Source organism: Trichechus manatus, unplaced genomic scaffold (assembly GCF_000243295.1).
Source record: "Trichechus manatus latirostris isolate Lorelei unplaced genomic scaffold, TriManLat1.0 scaffold00007, whole genome shotgun sequence".
Classification (NCBI taxonomy): Eukaryota; Metazoa; Chordata; class Mammalia; order Sirenia; family Trichechidae; genus Trichechus; species Trichechus manatus.
The window spans coordinates 22,329,236-22,349,282 of record NW_004443943.1 but is presented as its reverse complement, the minus strand read 5'-3'; the positions used below and the strand labels follow the sequence as shown (position 1 = coordinate 22,349,282).

General features: G+C 44.2%; 1 protein-coding gene across 1 annotated transcript in view; it reads left to right on the top strand.

The window, feature by feature from the left end:
• The window catches only part of ALDH18A1 (aldehyde dehydrogenase 18 family member A1), a 41,910-nt gene extending 36,363 nt beyond the window's left edge, over positions 1-5,547 (top strand). The window contains exons 17-18 of the mRNA XM_023740230.1: positions 1,371-1,466; positions 4,518-5,547. Of these exons, the coding sequence (XP_023595998.1) occupies positions 1,371-1,466; positions 4,518-4,699 (278 nt within the window). The 3' untranslated portion in view covers positions 4,700-5,547. The remainder of the gene's footprint in view (positions 1-1,370; positions 1,467-4,517) is intronic.
• The last annotated feature ends 14,500 nt before the right edge of the window (positions 5,548-20,047 follow it).

The window sequence follows — 20,047 nt, the reverse complement described above, 5'->3', positions numbered from 1 at the left end:
CTAATGAGAGTGCCCGGTGTAGGTTGCATTTGATGGTTTGCCGAGTGTTTTCAAATAAATTTAAAAAAAAAAGTTACCGTCAAGTCGATTCTGACTCACAGCAACCCCATCTTGTCAGAGTAGAACTGTACTCCATAGGGTTTTTGGTGGCTGATTTTTAGGAAATATATTGCCAGGCCTTTCTTTTGAGGTGCCTCTGGGTGTAATCGAACCGCCAACCTTTAGGTAGCAACCAAGCCCATTAACCATTTGCACCACCTATGGACTTGTCACCTCATTTATATTGTCATAGCAGCCCACTGAGAAGAGGCAGGGCAGAGATGATTAGCTCCACTTTAAAGATGACTTAGTTGTCCTGGTAGCACAGTGGTTAAGGCACTCAGCTGCTAACTGAAAGGTTGGCAGTTCAAAATCACCAGCTGCTCCACAGGAGAAATATACGGCAGTCTGCTTCCATAAAGATTACAGCCTTGGAAACCCTAGTGGGCAGTTCTACTCTGTGCTATAGAGTCACTATGAGTTGGAATCAACTTGACAACAATGGCTTTGGTTTTTTGGTTTAAAGATGACTTACCTTGTGTCAGAGGCATTGTCACTTAATGCATACAACAATCTTATGACGTGGTTGGAATAAACTCATGTTACAGCTGAGGAAACTAAGGCCCAGGAACAACTAGTTAAGAACAGAACCAGTTGTCCACATTCATTCATTCACTCCACAAATATGTATTGAGGGGCATTCCTAGGTGTCATGCACTGGTGAAGGAAGCCAGAATGACCCCCTAGAGGAATTTAGTCAGTCCACTGGGTAATCACAAGGATACCACCAATAATACCTAACGTTTACTGAGCACTTGCCATGTGCTGGGCCCTGGGGTGAGTGCCCTGTGGGCATCAGCTCATTTAGTCCCCTCCACAACCCTGTAAGATAGGTAATGCTGTCAATTTCCATTTTAGTCAAGCACAGAGAGGTTCAGAAACCTGCCCTAGGCACCTAGCTAGTAGATGTGGAGTTGACATTCAGACCTAGGCCATCTAGCTCCAGAGCCCATGCTGTCAATCCCAACTCTGGGCTGCCTGTAAACAGGTAGTGTAGACAGGCCATCACAGCACCGAGGATACATCTGCAGTGGGAGAGCTGGATCCCAACCCACTCTTCCCCATGCCACAACTCCTTCCACGACACCGTGACTGATGATGCTAGTTTGCCTTCTTCCTCTTCAGATTTCTCACAAGCCCACATGTTTAATATGTAAGGGGACAGTTGGGGGCCTGAGCCCTGTTCTGGTCGGTTGCCAGTGAGTGGCTGGAAGCAGGGCTGTTATCATGGGTCATCCTAACTTGTTTTCTTCTCTTTCTTTATGCTACAGAGAAAACAGCAGAGTTCTTCCTCCAGCACGTAGATAGTGCCTGTGTGTTCTGGAACGCCAGCACTCGCTTCTCTGATGGTTACCGCTTCGGACTGGGTAAGAAAGACTCCAGTCGGGAGAAAGGAGTCTCTTGTGAATTGCTGTGTGGTCCAAGGAGCATGGCTAAGGCACAGGCTTGATCAAGATAATGGAGTCAGAGAATTGTGGAAGGTTGGGATTGCAAGAAAAGGAGAGAGGATAATAATAGCTACTATAAGTTGGTAGAAGTCCTGTGCTCTTGGCATTCAACATGTTAAGAAGGTACCAAAAAACCCAAACCCATTGCTGTCAAGTCTGTTCTGACTCATAGTGACCTTGTAGACAGAGCAGAACTGCCCCATAGGGTTTCTGAGGCTGTAAATCTTTATGGAAGCAGACTGCCACATCTTTCTCCCTTGAGTAGCTGGCGGAGTAGAACCACTAAACTTTTGGTAAGCAGCCAAGCACTTAACCACTGAGCCACCAGGGTACTCCTGTTTCCTTTTTCAGAGATGGGAAAACCAAGATTCAAAGAAGTGAAGTGACTTGCCCACATGGCACCCAGACCCAGGCTTGTGCAACTCCAGGGCCTTTGGTGGTTCCCACCACAGTGGGGCAGGCCTTGTAGCCCCCTCTTCAAGCACAGGTTGCACAGGTGCACGTGCTAAGATCCCTCAGAACAGTGCCATTGCAGATTTATTTCTTCAGAGTGACACAGCCAGATGGCCTCAGAACTAGGAACCCTACCTCCCACCCCCACCATGAGGATAGGAAAAAGGAAGGTGCTAGTGCCTGTACTGGGCTTACGTGTCAGCATCAAAAACAAACAGGTACGCCCAGAGCTGTAAGGTCAACTTCTAAAACAGACTTTGAAATAAAAAGCTTTAGAAAGATACCCTTTTCCCCCCTCTCGCATTTTTTTAGTTATGAAATCTTTAGTCCCTGTAGTATAGGAGTTATTCATTTTCTGGCTTTCAGGGCAGCCATTATACAGAGCTCCAATAAGACAGTTACGACACATTTTCTGAATATTTGAGGATTATTTCAACCACTTAAAACATTTTAATCTCTCTGAACTTTTCAATAAATGATCTGCCTATAGAAATAGTTCTCGCTGAATTGTTACAAGGTTATGAAAAGGTATTTTAGTCAGTTACTCTTAGTCCTTAGACCCTTTATTTTTAGTATCCTCATTTCTATTATATTGGGTTGATTTAATTATCACATCACTTGCACTGATCTTTGTACTCCATGTTCTTGAAGAAGAAATAGCAGCTTTCAAGCAAAACTCCAGAATGAGGGAAGAGCAAAAGACCACTCAGTTATCCTTCTAGCACCAGCTGAGAGCATACACCCAAAGTCTGGCTAAGTTATAGTCTCACGAAATATGTTCAGAACAGTGACAGCTAATATTTACTGGGTGTTTACTATGTGCCTCCCCCACGCATCTGTCGCTTTGTCATACTCTGGTGCCTTGCATGTTGCTATGATGCTGGAAGCTATGCCACCAGTATTTCAAATACCAGCAGGGTGACCCATGGTGCACAGGTTTCAGTGGAGCTTTCAGACTAAGACAGACTGGAAGGAAAGGCCTGGTGATCTATTTCCAAAAATTAGCCAATGAAGACATTACAGGTCACAAAAGAATACTGTCTGATACAGTGCTAGAAGATGAGCCCCACCCTAGGTTGGAAGACACTCAGAATACAGTGGATGCAACAATGGGCTCAAGCGTACCAACAATCGTAAGATGGCGCAGGACCTGGCAACATTTCATTTGGTTGTACATGAGGTCACCATGAGTCGGAACTGACTCAACAGCAGCTAACACCTGGCACTGTGCTAAGTGCATCCATGCATTATCTCACTTAGTTCTGTAAACTAGAACTATTATTTTCCAGATGAAAAAAAATGAAATGCTGAGAGAAGAGCTAGGTAACTGGGCCAACGTCACATGGTCTCTGCGATATTGAACCAGAATGTGAATCCTGGTGCTCTCACTCTCCTTGTCACCCACTACCTCCAGCACATCCCCACTGGGGTCTTTGCACTCGCTCTTCTCTCTGCCCGCAGCACCTCCACCTGGTCCTCCCGTGGCCGGCTTCTTCTCATCATTGAGGTTTCAGCTGTAATGCACCACCTCAGGGAGACTTTCTCTGACCACCGTAACTAGTGCAGTTCCCACCGCTACCCTGGCATGCAGTCTCTGTCATAGCACCCTTCACTGCTCTTAACCACCTGAAATTATTGCGCACAAGGATATAAGCTCCATGAAAACAGGACCTGTGGCTGTTATCCCCCTGTACCCCCAGGGCCCAGCACACTGCCTGGTACATAGCCCATACTCCATAAAGTTGTGATGAATGAGGGAACCCTGCCTCCACCATATACAGTGGAGAACACTGAGCCAGATCCATGAAAACCCTGAGCGTCCCACTAGTCTAAGCCTGGAGCAAGAGGGAGGGAGAATGACCAATAATCCTGTCATGTATTCAGTTACTATACAGTGAGTGCTGATATGCTAAGAATTCTGGGAGGATACTAAGAACATGCCCCTTACGTTCCTCAAATATTAAAGAATATTTGAAGAAATGAAGCCTCCATACTAAGCATTGTTGTACACCTCAGGGCATGCCCAAATGTCAAATTGTGGTACAGTTCCCATGCTGAACTGAGATCACAGACACGTGTTAAAAAAAAACAAAACCAAACCTATTGCTGTCGAGTCGATTCTGACTCATAGCGATCCTCTAGGACAGAGTACAACTGCTCCATAGGGGTTCCAGGGAGCGCCTGGTGGATTCGAACTGCCAACCTTTTGGTTAGCAGCCGTAGCTCTTAACTGCTATGCCACCAGGGTTTCCAGAGACACCTACAGTATTGTCAAAATGCAGTAGGGGATAAAGTCCAAGAAAGAGGCCCACACAATGTGTTTCATAAAAAGGAGGGGCCTGTCATGACCAGAGAAATCATAGTTATGGGGACAGCAGAGCTCCAGCTGGAACTGAGGAGGATGGGTCAGGAGTTGTCAGGGAGAGAGGGCAGCAAGTAAGAATGAGACATGGGTCTGGCAGGTGGACAGGAAGCCGAGGCTGTGAGACGCTACATCTTAATCCATCCCTTTTGCAGGAGCTGAAGTGGGAATCAGTACATCACGAATCCATGCCCGGGGACCAGTAGGACTTGAGGGACTCCTTACTACTAAGTGGTTGCTACGAGGACAGGACCACGTGGTGTCAGATTTCTCAGAGCATGGAAATTTAAAATACCTTCATGAGAACCTCCCTGTTCCTCAGAGAAACACCAACTGAAAGCTTTCAGAGAAGAGCCAGGAAAAACCAGGAATGATCCAAGGGGTTTTCACAGTTAACGCTCGTCTTAAATAATCTTACGGGATAAAGCAGGTCTTGTTTCTCAGTTCCTGGAAGAGCTTAGCTTTTGGGAAGTGCACCTAGATGCTTCTGGGCTCAATTTGGCAACATTAGTCTTGGCTCAACACTCCACCCCTGGCCTTTTTTTTTTTTAGTAAGAAAATAATTGCTACAGGTAGGGGCTTTGCTTTGCCCAGTCCAATTTCCTTTAGTGATCAGAACAGAAAGGTGCGGTCTCCCCACATAAAAGACAATGGAAAAATCATGGCCACTTTTTACCTTCTTATCACCTCAGTGAGGTAAAGTCTCCTTGGCATTTGGTTGGTACTAGAGCCAGTGATTTCTAAGATTTTTTTACATTTCATTTCTTTCACACTCAGTCATCTTCAAAAAGGAAAGATTTGGAATTTCAGAAGAAGGGCGGTTCTTTTTAGCATTCTCATCAGAAACAATCACAAGAATGGACTGAGTCATTTCCGCTGTGAAGCTTGACTGTTGGTATTTATTTCTGGAGTGAATAAGTAAGCATTCCAGGTGCTTGCAGCCTCTCCTGGTTCCAGAGAGTCAGCGTTGTGGGTGATCCAGGGGGTACTTGGAGTTGTAGACAGTGAGGTGCAAGCTTCCGGATGCTCCCCACTTAGTGAAAGGAATATCAGCTGCAGTTATGCTTGAAATTTTTATATGAATTATTTAATCATCTTATTCTCCTACCCCTTTCCCTCCAAAACAAAAATTATAGGAGTATTTTAATACTTTGTAATCCCCCCTTTTTGAGAAATAAAGTTCTTATGAAAAAGCCTGTGTGCGTGCTGAAAGTTTTCTCCCTTATTGTTGTTACCCTCTTCTTCCTTTTCCCTCCCTTGTGAACCTCGTGCCCCTGCTTTTAGGCATTGTCCATTCTCAGGGTACTCTGGTTGCCCAGACAGGAGGTTGGTTGAGAGACAGGGCATCTGCTTCAACCATGTCGGGTAGTAGCACAGGCAAGGCCCCAGGGGAGAGGAAAGGAAAATAGGAGATGAAACCCCAAGAGTTTAAAGACAAAGCGTGGAGAAGGTCTGAAGTCAGTGGAAGTCTACGATGTGAGTCATGCCCTCACAGCCTCCCTAGGTGGGCAGCCATATTCCTCAGCCACTTGGCCGGCCATGGCCCAGCTTACATCCTTAGTTCACTTTGGATGTAAATAACTTCACTCTCCCAGGCTTCTCCCTGCCAGCTTCTGTTGCCTCAGGATTGCCTGCTTAATTGACAGTTCTAACCCCTCACCTCCCTCCCTCAGTCCAGCTCCTCTTCTTAGGGCTCCTGGTGCCAGGGAGTCTGAAGTTGACAGATTTCTTGTCTCAAGGGGGCCCTCCTGAAGAAGTAAGCACATGCTGCTGCTTATCCTCTGAGGACATTTTATGAGCACAAGAATTACGGTGTTGCATGGAACATATTCCCAGGCTGGCTCCAAACTATACCGCTCGACCCTTACCATAGTCTGGCAAATTACCCTGCCCTGCCCTCTGAAAGGAAGTTCTGGCACAGCTTGCCTGAAAAGGCAGTAAACAAGATCCTGCTTGACACTGTCGCAAATACCACAAACAGCTCCCAACTAGACAATAAATGTCCCAGGAGTCTAAAATAGAAAGGGACCCGAGGGGGCCTGGACTCTTGGGGGAGACCACGGACAAGGCAGGCCTGGCTCTGGGTGGGCTTTGAGAAAGATGAGTCCTAGGTGGAAGGAGTGGGGAGAGCCTTCAGGTAGGAACTGGTGTGAGCAAAACCCAGAGATGGTAAGACTAGGGAAGAGTGAAGATGTTAATTTTGGGTAGAAGCTTATGTGGGTAAACAGCCTTGTTGATATAATCTACTGGAGCCACTGTTCTTAGGGCTTGGAAGGGTTGTTAGTCTGGGTTCTCTAGAGAAGCAAAAGCAGTGCAGTGTATAAATATATATACAGAGATTTGTATCAAGGAAATGGCTCACACGGTTGTAGAGGGTGGAAGCTTTTCCTGACTCAAGGAGTCGCAGGTGCTGGTGAATCCAAGATCAGACAGTCAGACAGCAGGCCGCTGGCTCGCAGGCTGTGGAGGCTGACGAATCCTAAGATCAGCAGGTAAGACGATAGGTAAGCTGCTAGCTCGAGTCCTAAGAACCAGAGGTCAGATGAACCGGAGCCAGCTACAGGGTCCAGAGTGAGCAAAACCAGTGAGCCTTGCCAGAAAGTGGATGTAGGCCACACCTCCAAGGAAATTCTCTTTCAACTCATTGGCTGCTCACAACAGATCTCATGATGGAGGTGATCACATTATATTAGATATCATTAAGGAAGTGATTACATCATTAAATAGCTGCCAAAGTACATCATAACTGCCAAACTACTGAGAGCCATGGCCTAGCCAAGATGACACACACCTTAATCATCACGAGGGGGGTGGAGTTTGGTTTGGAAAACACAGGTAAAGCTCAATTAACCCAACAAGGCCATTTCCCCCATGCAGAAAACTTGGCCTTAGTCAATTTTCACAGAGATCATAGACCATCAGTTTTATCCCTTTCTCCACCAAAGATAGAGACACCCCAAAAAAGCCAGAAGGCAACCAGCCTTACAAGTACCCCCACCCAGGCAGTCTTCCAGTATTCACTGGCTTGCCCTAGCTCTAGGAGGGGGGCCTTTTATTCTGAAATCCTGCTTGTAGTCCTGCCCTGGTACTTCCTTTTTCTGGCCACTAACTCCTAGCTATTTCTCTCTTCTCTTGTCCCTGGTCCTGGATGACAAAATAGGTCACTAAACCAACTAATCCTTAAACCTCACCTCCCCTCAAAGCAGGGGAGACAACAAATGTCATTGTTCAAGCCAGTTTTGGGGTTTCTGTTACTTGCAGCCAAAATTATCTCAACAGATATGTTATGAGGGCATTTATGAAATTACTTGTATGGAAAGAAAGGTGGGTAGTCAAGGATTAGATTTTAATAGAAACATGCTATTTGTCTGCCCTTTATCCCTTATTTTATAGAGTCATCTTTTCTTGATCTGTGTGGTTCAGGGAAGGGTGGTGATGTCCCCCTATCCCACCATTTTTGGTGGTAGTGACGTGATTCAGGCCTGATTGAGTATTCCATTCCCCTGCTTACAGTGATTACTTCAGGGCCAGGTATGTGATCTAAACTTGGCCAAACATGCTATTTGGAATGCCTGCTGTGATTATTAGGAAAAGTGAACTCTTCCTCTGGAGTTATGAACTACAAGTCTCAAGGTCTGAATCTGACAGTATCCACTCTTCCTACCATGTAGAGAGAGATTATGTAAGAAGTACCCAACACAGAGGAAAGGGAACCACAGGATATACACAGAAAGATTTTTGCCTACCTTGTTCCATTTATGCCTGAAGCTCACCCCTGGGCTCAATCCAATAATTTCCTTTTTTGTTTATGCTAGTTTGAATGGGCTTTCTATCCCTTACATCTAGCAAAATCTAGATAATACACTTGGGTTCAAATCTCTGCTCTGCCACTTGTTAACTGGCTGACCTTGGGCAAGTTAATTAAATTCTGTAAACCTCAGTTTCTTCATGGGAATGTTGATAGCCCTATGTCCTAATAGGTAATATATAAATATTTGGCACAGCACTGGCACATAGCAAGCACTCAATAAGCAAGAGATGGTCACTTTGCTGTGATTTTTCTGGTGCCTGGCTGTGTGCTGGCTCTGCCCTCCACAAGAGCCCAGAAATTTGTATAGGGTCGCTATAAGTCAAAATTGACTCGATGGCAACGGGTTTGGTTTTGGGGTTTTTTATGAGACAGAACAACAGTTTTCAGGACCCAGATTTTCCCATGAAACTGAGTCTGGTCACACCTAGCTCTCCAAAACCCCAGCCTTCACCCACAACATGACCAATGAAGAACAGGGCCACTGAGTCTGATCAAACATTTACACATTTGCAGTATGTGGGCGACTGCTACTGAGAAGGCCGAGGACAGTGATGGCGAAAAAAGAGCATGAGGCAACAGAGAACCTATTCTAGGCCTGGGAAAGGGAAGGTGAGACCAGGTGAATGTCATCAGCTACCTGGAAGAAGACAGGGGAGGGCTGGAGAGGAGCAAGGGGTGGGAGCAAAGCAGGCAACTTTGGGTTTCTAGATACTTATATGTGAGCACTGAAGTGTCACATAAATAGCTGCAGAGTATGTGTGCTCTTCAGAATTGGAAATTCATTTTAAAATCTCTAAGCAAACAGAAAGATTTTGTATATTTGGATGAATCATTGGGAAATCTTGCCCGGCTAAGGCTATAAATCTGCTAATCATGTCTGTTTTTTGACTTAGGGGCAGGTGCTGTTGAAGCCATTACTTCTTTCATCTCTCTCTCAAATGTAAATGTCAAGGTATTATTTCTGGGCAGTATTATGTGCCCTGTTATAGATAGTGAAGGAGCCCTGGTGGCACAGTGGTTAAGTGCTTGGCTACTGACCAAAAGGTTGGTGATTCAAACCCACCAGCCGCTCCACAAGAGAAAGATGTGGCATTCGGCTTCCGTAAAGATTACAGCCTTGGAAACCCTATGGGGCAGCTCTACTCTGTCTTATAGGGTTGCTATGAGTCACAATCGACTCGATGGTGAGGGGGTTTGGTTTTTGGTTGGTATGATAGTACTCAGAGCAGCAGCAACAGCAATGGACAATGTTTTCAAGTACAAGTAATAGAAATCCCAGCTCAAACTAGTTTTAGCAAAGAAAGAGGATTTATATGTTTACATAACTGAGGAAGTCCAGACATATAGTTCGGGTATGGTTTGATCAGGGCTCAGGCTCTATTTCTCTGTAGTTTTCTGTAAGTCAGTGGTTCTCATACTTCAGCATTTGTCAGAATCATCTGCAGAGCTTACTAAAATAGACTGCTGAAAGGTAGAAACAACCCAAATGTCCATCAGCAGGTGAATGAATAAATTGTGGTATATTCCTACAATTGAATATTCAGCCCAAAAAAGGAATGAGATACTGATACATGCTACAATGTGGATGAACCAAAATATGAAACTAAGTGCAAGGGGCCAGACACAAAAGCTCACATATTATAGGATTCCACTTACATGAAATATCTGGAATAGGTAAATCCACAGAGACAGAACGAAGATTGGTGGCTGCCAGGGGCTGAGGGAAAGGGAGAATGAGGAACAACTGCTTAACGAGTACGGGGTGATTCGGGGGTGATGAAACTGTTTTAGAACTAGGTAGAGGTAGTGGTTGCACAATACTGTTAATGTACTAAATGCCGCTGAATTGTTCACTATAAAATGGTTAATTTTATGTTATGTGAATTTCACCTCAATTAAAAAAAAATGTAGATTGCTGGGACCCACCCGAACAGTTTCTGATTCAGTAGGTCTGGGATAAAAAAAAAAAACAAGCCCATTGCTGTTGAGTCGATTCCGACTGATAGCGAGCCTATTGGACAGGGTAGAACTGCTGCGTAGGGTTTCCAAGGAGCTGCTGATGGATTTGAACTGCTGACCTTTTGATTAGCAGCCGAGCTCTTAACCACTGGGCCACCAGGGCTCCAGGTCTGAGACAGGGGTCGAATATTTGCATTTCTAGCAAGTGTCCAGTTGCTGTTGCTGCCGCCTATGGTCTCTGGACCACACTTTGAGAATCACAGCTCTAGATGTCTGCCAGTAGCAACCTGTCCACACTGTGTGTGTGTGTGTGTGTGTGGCAAGGGAGGGGGGTGTTTCTTCCCACTGCTGTCCAACAAAATTCCTAAATTCCATTCTTATTAAACTGGCCTGAGTCAATCACCGTAGTAAATTGAGTTGAGCCACACGTCACAGAAAATCTGAACCACTAGAACTTGAACATGATAGGAATTCATTTTTCCTTGATGTAAGAAGAGGTCTGTAGGTAGGCAGCCTGGGCTTGAGGTTATGGCTTCATGATACCACTAAGGACTCTGGCTCCTTCTAGTTTCTGCTCTTCCAACCTCAGGGTGAAGCCCTCATCCCTGGAGCTGGGAGTGGAATCATTCACCTACTGGCTAATTCACCTAATGGCTCCTGCACAATGACAGAGGGATGGAGCAGAGCCAGGGAAGCAGCCACAAGGCACTGCTGCACGGTCTCACAGGATATGTGAGGTGACAGACTCTCTAAGGCTCTTGGGCCTCTCTGCAGCCCAGTGTAATGGAGGGAGCACTAAACGAGGTCTCCAGAATTGGGGAGCTTTTCCAGCTCTGCCACTGACTGAATTTGTGACCTTGGATAACCCACTTGAACATTTAGTTCCTCAGTTTTCCTATTCATAAAATGAGAGATTGGATCAGCTTTTCATTTAGATGGGGGAAATCTCTTTCTATCCCCAAATTGCAAATTAGCTGGACAGGGTATTTTTCCTACCTGACATGCATGGTGCCCAAGTCTTTGGGGGACATGTGAAAGCCAAGCTCAAAGCTCCCCCTCCCTCAGCACCTGTGCTAACCTCAGGACTTGGGGGCCTCAGACTACTTTGAGGGGCTAGTTAAAACTAGATTCCTCCACCCAGACCTGCTGAATCAGAATTTCTGGGGGCAGAGCAAAGAACCCGAATTTTTAACAAGCCCTTTAGAGTGATTCCTATCCCCACCACCAGTGCAAGTAACCTGAGAAAGAGGGGTATAAACAAGCTTGCGTTTTATTTTTCTCCCACAGTAAGAAAGTTCAGAAGTGGGTAGTCCAGGGCTGGCTGGGCAGCTCTTTGAAACCGTACAACCCAGACTCTTCTAACTTTCTGACCTGACATTCTTACAATGCAGCTTCCATTCACGCGTGAGTCACAATGATGGCTGCTCTACCTCCGCACTTCATCTTTACCCCGGGCAGGAAGAGGGGAAGCAGCAAGAGGCACGTGCAGCTGGGTCTACCCTACCCACCCCCACTGAAAGAGCTTTCCTGAAAGCCCCATCCAATGACTCCCATAACATCTAATTGGAGGCACTCTTTCACATGGACAATGGGCAACCCTAGCTGCAAGGGAGACTGGGAAATATAGTTTTGTAGCTGGGCACATTCCTGCCCTCAACAAAAATTAGGATCCTCTTCATAAGGAAGAACCAAAACCTAAAACCCATCACCATCAAGTCGATTCTGACTCATAGCAACCCTACAGGACAGAGTAGAACTGCCCCATAGGGTTTCCAAGGCTATGATCCTTATAGAAGCAGACTGCCACATCTTTCTCCCTCAGAGTGGGCTGGTGGATTCGAACCACCAACCTTGCAGTTAGCAGCCAAGCGCTTAACAATTGCACCACCAGGGCTCCTTTCATAAGGAATATGAGAGGATAAATATTGGTAAACTACTATAAAGGAGCCCTGGTAGCACAGTGGTTAAAGGGCTCAGCTGCAACCCAAAAGGTCCGTGGTGCACACCCACCAGCCACTCCATGAGAGAAAGATGTGACAGTCTGCTTCCATAAAGATTACAGCCTTGGAAGCCTGATGGGGCAGTTCTACTCTGTCCGATAGGATAGCTGTAAGTCGGAATCTACTCTACAGCAGTGAGTTTGGTTTTTTTGTTTTTTTTTTTTTTGTTTTTGTCTTTGTTTTTTGTTTTGAGCTAGTAGCTGTGTTTGCCAAGTTGTTCCAATGACTTTTTAAGGAGTGCATTTTCTTGGAAGACCTCTTTGTTCCATTGAGTCCACTGATGGGTTTTGTAATGCAGATTTAGTTGTAGGATGGAGAAAGCGGAATTGCTCTTTAGGAGATGGAGAAGAGATGGAATTCTTAGGCAGTTCGCAAGAAGAGGGAGCCAGTTGTAGACTTGCTCTAGGCAGAGGATGCAGACCGAGGATCAGCAGGAAATTAGTCTGGAGAAAGCTAAACCACCAAAGTGTAAGAAAAGCCATCTGTTTTAAGCTGATGGCTCAGTGGGGGTAATTCTCTAGGAGGTACTTAAATTTTAGAAAAGGTGTCCTTTTATCCCAAAAAACTAGCCAGACCAACTAGTGGAAAGAACATGTACTTTGGAGACATACTGACCTGCATTGCCGTTTATAAATTGTGTGAACTTTGCAGAGCTATATTTACTGAAATAAGCTTCCTTATTTGGAAAAAGTAGATGCATATCTATCTTAAAGTGTTCCTATCAGGTAATGGACTGAAGCTATGGAAGATCATGGAAGAAGGTCCACCAGTTTTAGCCACAGTCAGCAGTAGGGACCCCACCTGGTATATCTATTTTTGTATTCCCCACTGAACTCAGATGGGAGCAATACATACAGGTGCTCAATGAGTACCTAATGAAATGGGTTTCTTGGGCAGGGTTAGGAAGGTGTCAGGGGGCCGTCTCTGAGATCCATGGACCATTAGGAGCACAGTGTGAGGCTGGCAACCTAAAATGATTTTATGTCTTCATTGACCCCAACCCAAGGAACCCTGGTGACACAGTGTTTAAGTGCTTGGCTGCTAACTGAAAGGTCGGGGATTCAAACCTTACAGCTGCTCAGTGGCAGTCTGCTCCTGTAAAGATTACAGCCTTGGAAACCCCATGAGGCAGTTCTACTTTGTCCTATAGGGTCACTATGAGTCGAACTGACTCAACAGCAATCAGTTTTACTGACCCCTACACATTTCTAAATGACAAAGGGGTGTCATTGTTTCACCTAATCACGAAAATGGCCTGGAGTCTCTTGTAGTGGAGTGTGGGTTAAATGTTTGCGATGTCTTTGCTACCAGTACTTCCAATAAATACCTTTACATTCCAATGATACCTTTATAACCACTCTTACTGGTATCTCCTTTAAGTTAGCAGACCTCTGCCTTTAGTGAGAGTGAGGTTTAAAACTTCATTCAGTATTCAGTGAGCACCAACTGTGTGCCAGATGCTGGGAATAACATTAACATTCCCTCCACTCCATGCTTCAAAGCTCAGCCTGTTTGAGAATTGCTGTTGTAATCTCTGATGGTTAAGGTTGTGTGTCAACTCAGCTGGGCCATGATTCTCAGTGGTTTGGCAGTCGTATGATGTTGTGATCACTTCCATGATGAGATTTGATATATGTGATCCACGATGGGATCTTCTGTGAGTAGCTAATCAGTTGAAAGGGAGTTTCCTTGGGCCTGTGGCCTGCATCAAATATAAGCGGACATTCTGGCAAGCCCTGTGGGCTTTTTCTTATTCTGGATCCTGCAGCTGGCTCCTGTTTGTCTGACCTTCAGTTCTTGGGACTTGAGCTAGCAGTTTACCTGCGGTCTTGCCTGCTGATCTTGGGATTCGTCCATTTTTGCAGCCTGTGAGCAAAAGCCCTGCTCTCTGACCTGCCGATCTTGGGCTCACCAGCCCCTGTGGCTACATGAATCAGGAGAAGCCTCTATCCTGACCCATGGACTTGGGACGTTCCACCCTCTAAAACCATGTGAGCCATTTTCTTGATATAAATCTATTTATATATACTTACATGCTTTACTAGTTTTGCTTCTCTACAGGACATAATCCCAGATATCTCTTTCCCTCAACTCCCAGTCCTCCTTACTGCCAATTTTACCCCCATTCCTAGGAGAAACCCTTTGGTCCATATGAAGGCCCCAAACTAGACAGAGATAATCTTTCACTGGCCTTTAGCTTCCTGTCCCTGGGAAGAAGGAGGGTTCACCTCAGCCTCAGAAGAAAAGCACTTCTCTCTGGCTGCCAGAGGCCTCTGACGCTAGAGGGCAGTCGGGCCCCACAGACCTAAGGAAGTCTGTCCTTCCTCAAGGCCCTGCGAACCACAACCCTGCCCTACTGGGACTGCTAACCTGGAAACAAAGTGCTGACACAGTAAAACAACTCCCAGAGCCTCCTTACATAGAGGGGCAGAACATAGGCTTTGTTTGGTCAAAGCCACCTACTAGCTGTTTGACCTGGGGAAAGTGTCTTAACTCCTCTGAACTTCCATAATATTTACCCATAAGTGGGTTTTGTAAGATTATATGTAAAGCACTGTAGCACAATATCAAGTATATGGTAAACCTTCAGTAACTATTAGCTGTTATTATTTATTGTTCTAGGAATAGCTTTTTCTTAGTTCTGACCACTGCTCTTTTATTTAAAGTCCAAGCATCTTCTCCCAGGAAATAGAAAGAGGACATTCTTGGGAGATATCTACTACGTACCGGGCACTGTGCTAGGGGCTTACATATGATGCCACAATCAATTCACACAACAACTTGAGTAAGGGAATTGCTACCCTTATTTTACAGGTACAGAAACTGAGGATCAGAGAGGTTAAGTAAATTGCCCAAGGTCACACAGTTAGGAACCAGATTTGAACTCTGGGCTTCAAAGTCCTTAACCACTACAGGGGGCTGTAGCCATAGTATTCTCCCAGAAGCTTCTTGTACCTTAGTCCAAATGTAACTTGTAAGGCTGAAGAAGGAGGTTGCCACAGCTACTAACTAGCCCCCTTTTCAAGTAATCAGATCCTGGGTCTGCTCCAGTTTTGCAAGAGGAGATGCTTGTCTGGAAACTCTCCTCAACACCTGCCCCTGGAGGGAGCCAACTGTGCCTTAATTATTTAAAGAGTCTCTAGATACTTGATATAATGAACAGGTGTGGATGCTTCTCTGACTTTCCCTGACATGCCTTTACTTACCTCCTTTCCCCTTCCCCTAGTTGCCTATGAGGAAAAAGGAGGCATCTTCCTGCTCCACATTGTATATGTGTCTGCCTCCTCCCTCGTTCTCCATTGTAAGAAGTGGACCATTTTCCTTGCACATTTCAAAATCATGTTGATTTGAGGTGGGATTGGTGGTGTAAATAGGACCCTAACTAGTAAGCGGATGAAAGGAACACAAATTCAGTTTGTAGGCCTGGCCTGTCTAGCTTAGAATTTGTATAAGTGAAAAACAAACAACAACCAGCTGACAAAAATACTCATACTGTAGATTTCAACTACATAAAGAGAAAAAAAAATTATGCTTAAAAAAAGACTGGAAGAAAATATACATATAAAGATGGCATTTTGCCTATAGTTAGGTCTTTGGGAAGAAGCAGGTATTATTAAGTTCAATGATTAGAGTCATGAATCTTCTCGGATCTGCTCCCTGCTTATGCATCCTCACCTGAGCAGTTGCATACACCTCATCCCTTGACCATCCATCCATCCATTCACCACTCCTTTCCTCTCGCTTCCAGGTCATGGACCAGTAGTGTGGGGTCATTGTGCAGCCTGAAATTGTCCTGGTGAGGAAGAATTGTATTCAGGTTTGTTCCTGATCCTCTCTGTTTAGTCGGAGACTTTGCATTGTGATCAGCCATTCAGTATCCTTCACAGTAGCCCAACTCGATTTTAATGTAAGATCGAATTGAATCCCTTGAATGCTAATTAATAATATTTTAATCATGTATTTCTTTGCAGTAGACTATTTGAAAATACTTAATCATTAAATGTCTTGTTTTTGGAGAATATTTATTAATATGGAGGAGAAGATCATTACAAAGAATTCAATAGAGAAAAAAGCAGGTTATAAACAGATAATTAGTATTTCCCAATTATAAATATTTGGTTAGAAAAAAGACTGGAAGAAGACGTATGAAAATATTATAAGCAGTTCTTACTGAGTAGTTTGACTAGAGTGAGTTTTATTTCTTTCATTATACTTTTCTGAGTTTTCCCAAATTTTTATACTTTACTACTTTAATTATTTCAAAAATATTTATCTTGTTTTCACAGCTACTAATATTTCTTCTTATGAGAAATTATTGGTACAATGATGAAAATAAAATTTGCAATAACTATCTCTTAAATCTAAACAGAAGCTTATTTTTCCACTCCCCAACCCCTTTGTATTCCTATTTTTTTCTTTTTTCTGCAAGTGAAGAAATTGAGGCCGAGGAACACTGTCATAGCCAGTTGAAGGGGAAACCAGTATCAGACCCAGGCTTCCTCCTTATAGGGGGATTGTGGCCTCAAAGGAGAAACTCGACTAAAGATTCTAAGAAGCTTTCTAGCCTGTGGCTCTTTCTCTCTGCTATCGCACTGGTTTTGCCATGCTGTGCTCAAAGCCCTCCCAGGACAGGAGAACTTCAGAAAGCCATAAAGTATGTCTGTTCCAGGTACTTCACTGAACGCTGGTTTTCCTTCTCTAACTGGCAAAAAGGCTACATCTCTGACTCCGGATCCTGTTTCAATGCAGACAATTAGATGGTAAATAATTCAAGAGAACGGAAACTGGCAAAGTGGTGTGTGATGTCCAAATTGCTATCTTGTTTACCCTCTGGTGTAAACTTCAGGCTCACCTGCAAGTTAGGAGCCCCAGGAGTAGGTAAAAAGCACAAAACACAGGAATCTCTCATGTCATTCCTTTCTCATCTTTTAATTTTGTTTGGGGGTGGGAAAGCTTTTTCTCAATTTGATGAAAATAAAATAGCCTGGAATTAGCAGACATATCAGATGACTTCGTGGACATGTTCTGAATTTCCTCCCATGGTAAGCTGGGTGATCGGGGTCCAGGAGCATCAGCCTCTCCTTGGGAGTGAGGACTCTCTATCCAGAGCTGAGGCCTCAGAAATACCACCATCCATCCTTTCTTTCTTCTGTAGAATGAGGGAGATACCTTTCACCAGGCCCTTCTAAACTTGCCCCATCATTAAAGAAGCAGTCTTAGTTAAGGCTCTTTGAGTTACAGTAACATAAACCACCTCCACCTTGCTTAAGAGGAAGATGATAATGTATTATATGGACACAGTGTCTTATAAAGACCAAGGGCAGGAAATAGAACTGGCCCAGCCTCTCAAGAAACTAGAATTAGCTTAGGCGGAAAAAAAAAAAAAAAGGAAATTTGTGGCTCAGGTAACCAAACCACAGCAAGAGCAAGTGGCTGGAATCAAGGACTCCAACATCCCCTGGACACTCACTATGTCTTTCCTTTCAGTGTGAGTATTTATTTTCTCCTACTGGAGACTAGCTCCTTCCATGAGCATAGGGCATAGCTAGTGGAAGCTTTCTCAAAACTTTGCCCCGCCTCCCACCCGCCACAAAAAAAAGGACTCTGATTGGTCTACTTGGATCACATGTCCTCCGCTGTTAAGGAGGTGTGGAAGAAGGGCTATGGAATGATCTGGGTTAATTACACTATTATATCTATATGACCATGCCATGGTTAAAATATTGAAATACTTTTTCATACAGCTTCCTCTTCTGGATAAGATGTCTTACATAGCAACAATTCAACACTCCTGCTACAACAACTAGAAAAATAACTGAGTAAGTTACAAAACTCATATTTTAAAGGCATTGAAGAGCAATGAGGACTAATGAACTGAAATTCCAAAGAGGAAAGAGCCTTTCTAAACGAGCTGATAATCTCTGGCCATTTTTTCTCCCAGAGAGTATTTGCTGATTCTGGGTACAGGCCAAGGATACAGCTTGGCGAAGGCATAAGGTCTCCCCCACTGGGAAAAAAAGAAAATGGCAAAGTTCTTGATGATCAGTGTGAGCTGGTATAACTTTGGAATCTAGAGGAGCTCCAAACACATAGCCAGTTTTGCCCTTGGGACATTTGCTGAATTCTGAGATGAAGCAGGAGGGGCTGGGCTAGAAGTGTCTAAAAGCGGAGGGAAATTTCCCACAGTCTTGCAAAATTTAGGAAACCAAGTCCTGTTAGATGGAGGCAGCCTACATCAAACATAAGACTGGTGTTCCGCTCAAGACATTTGCTAGATTTTGAAACGGTGTGGATCTAGACACTAAAGAGCTAAACTCAAGCCCCCTAAGGGCAGAACTGAATCTTCCACAGCTTTCACAATTAAGAAGTCAGAGACCTGACAAGCTGTCAATTAAAAGGTTGAATGGGCTCCATCCAAGGAACAGGGATGACCCACAATTGGGCTGGGGCTAACTAAAACTGCAATCCAGCCCCAAACTGGCTAAATCCCCGACTACATTGACATTATCAGTCTCTCACCCCATCTAACAGGAGAATCATTTCTGGGGGAAATATAATCATCCGTAGCCTCTACGGTTCTTTTATACTCAATATCCAGCTTACAATAAAAAAAAAAAAAACCATGGGACATGCAAAGAGCAGGAAGTATGACTAATAACTAAAACAGACAATGGAAGCAAACCCATGAAAGATGCTGATATTTGAGTTAGCAGACAAGAATTCTACAATGAGTATTATAAACATGTTAAAGGAAATAGAGGAAAAGGACAAAATAAATGAAAAGATAAAGAATTTCAATAGAGAGTAGGAATCTATTAAATCAAATGGACATTCTAGAATTGAAAACTGAAATATATGAAATTAAGAACTTATTGAAAATATATCCATACCAGTTGGTAAATACCTACTGATCCAAGCTTCATGAATTGCCTATCCTCTATTTCCATGGCCATCCCTCCCTGAGACACTCTGGACTTCCCCATGATCCAGCAACTAAAGAGTTAATAGCTGACCCAGCCAAGGGTCCTCTGGACCCTGCTTTTTCACTGCTGAAAGTGTCTCTTCTAATTGGTTAGTGCCTGTTCTTTCCCATTTGTTAACTGTTTTGATGTCGCCCCTTAGTACTATCACTGGAAGTTCCCACCAGAACCAAATGACTAAAGTTTGGGAGGAGGAATTTCCCAAAAAAGACATTACCAGAATAAGAAGAAAAATGGAAGGGAACAGTAGGCAATATTGGTTCACTTACCGTGCTCATTCCCAGAAATCTAGGATTGAAGCCTGCTGCTGCTTAGCTTCCACTCTTATACGTTTCTTCTTTATTTTAGCTGAGAAGAATTGAGTAAACCATGGGGAAAGAGACTGAGTGAAGCATAGGACCAGCTAGATGAGTTTGCTATGTTGCTTGGTCTCTTGAATTAGACTGATTGGTAGCCCCCACACCATTTCTTATCATGAAATAACCAGGATAGCCTTAGTGTTTTTAGTTCCTCAAAAGTAAAAGACTCTTGTGAGGACTAACTTCCTCCCAGAGTGTAGGTTAGAGAGTAAGTTTTAGAGACAGACAATTCTGGGTTCAGATCCCGGCGCTGCCCTTAATTGGCTATTTGATCATGAGCAAGTCACTATAAAAAAATAATCAAATGGACATTCTAGAATTTAAAACTGACTATATCTGGCAGAAGCACCACACCGTCCCTCCACAGCAAAGATCCGAAAAACTACGCCGAACAGAGAATGCAACAATCCTGAAACCCTAAAACGTCAAATGAAGAGATAAAGAACTCAGCCAAGCACCAAATGGAGTGAGAAAACTGACAGAGAATGGAGAGTGAGGAGAGATTCATGCAGAGGTCCCCTACCAGCTAATGCAGCACGGATCCACCATCTTGGACTCCTATCGGAGACCAGCAAA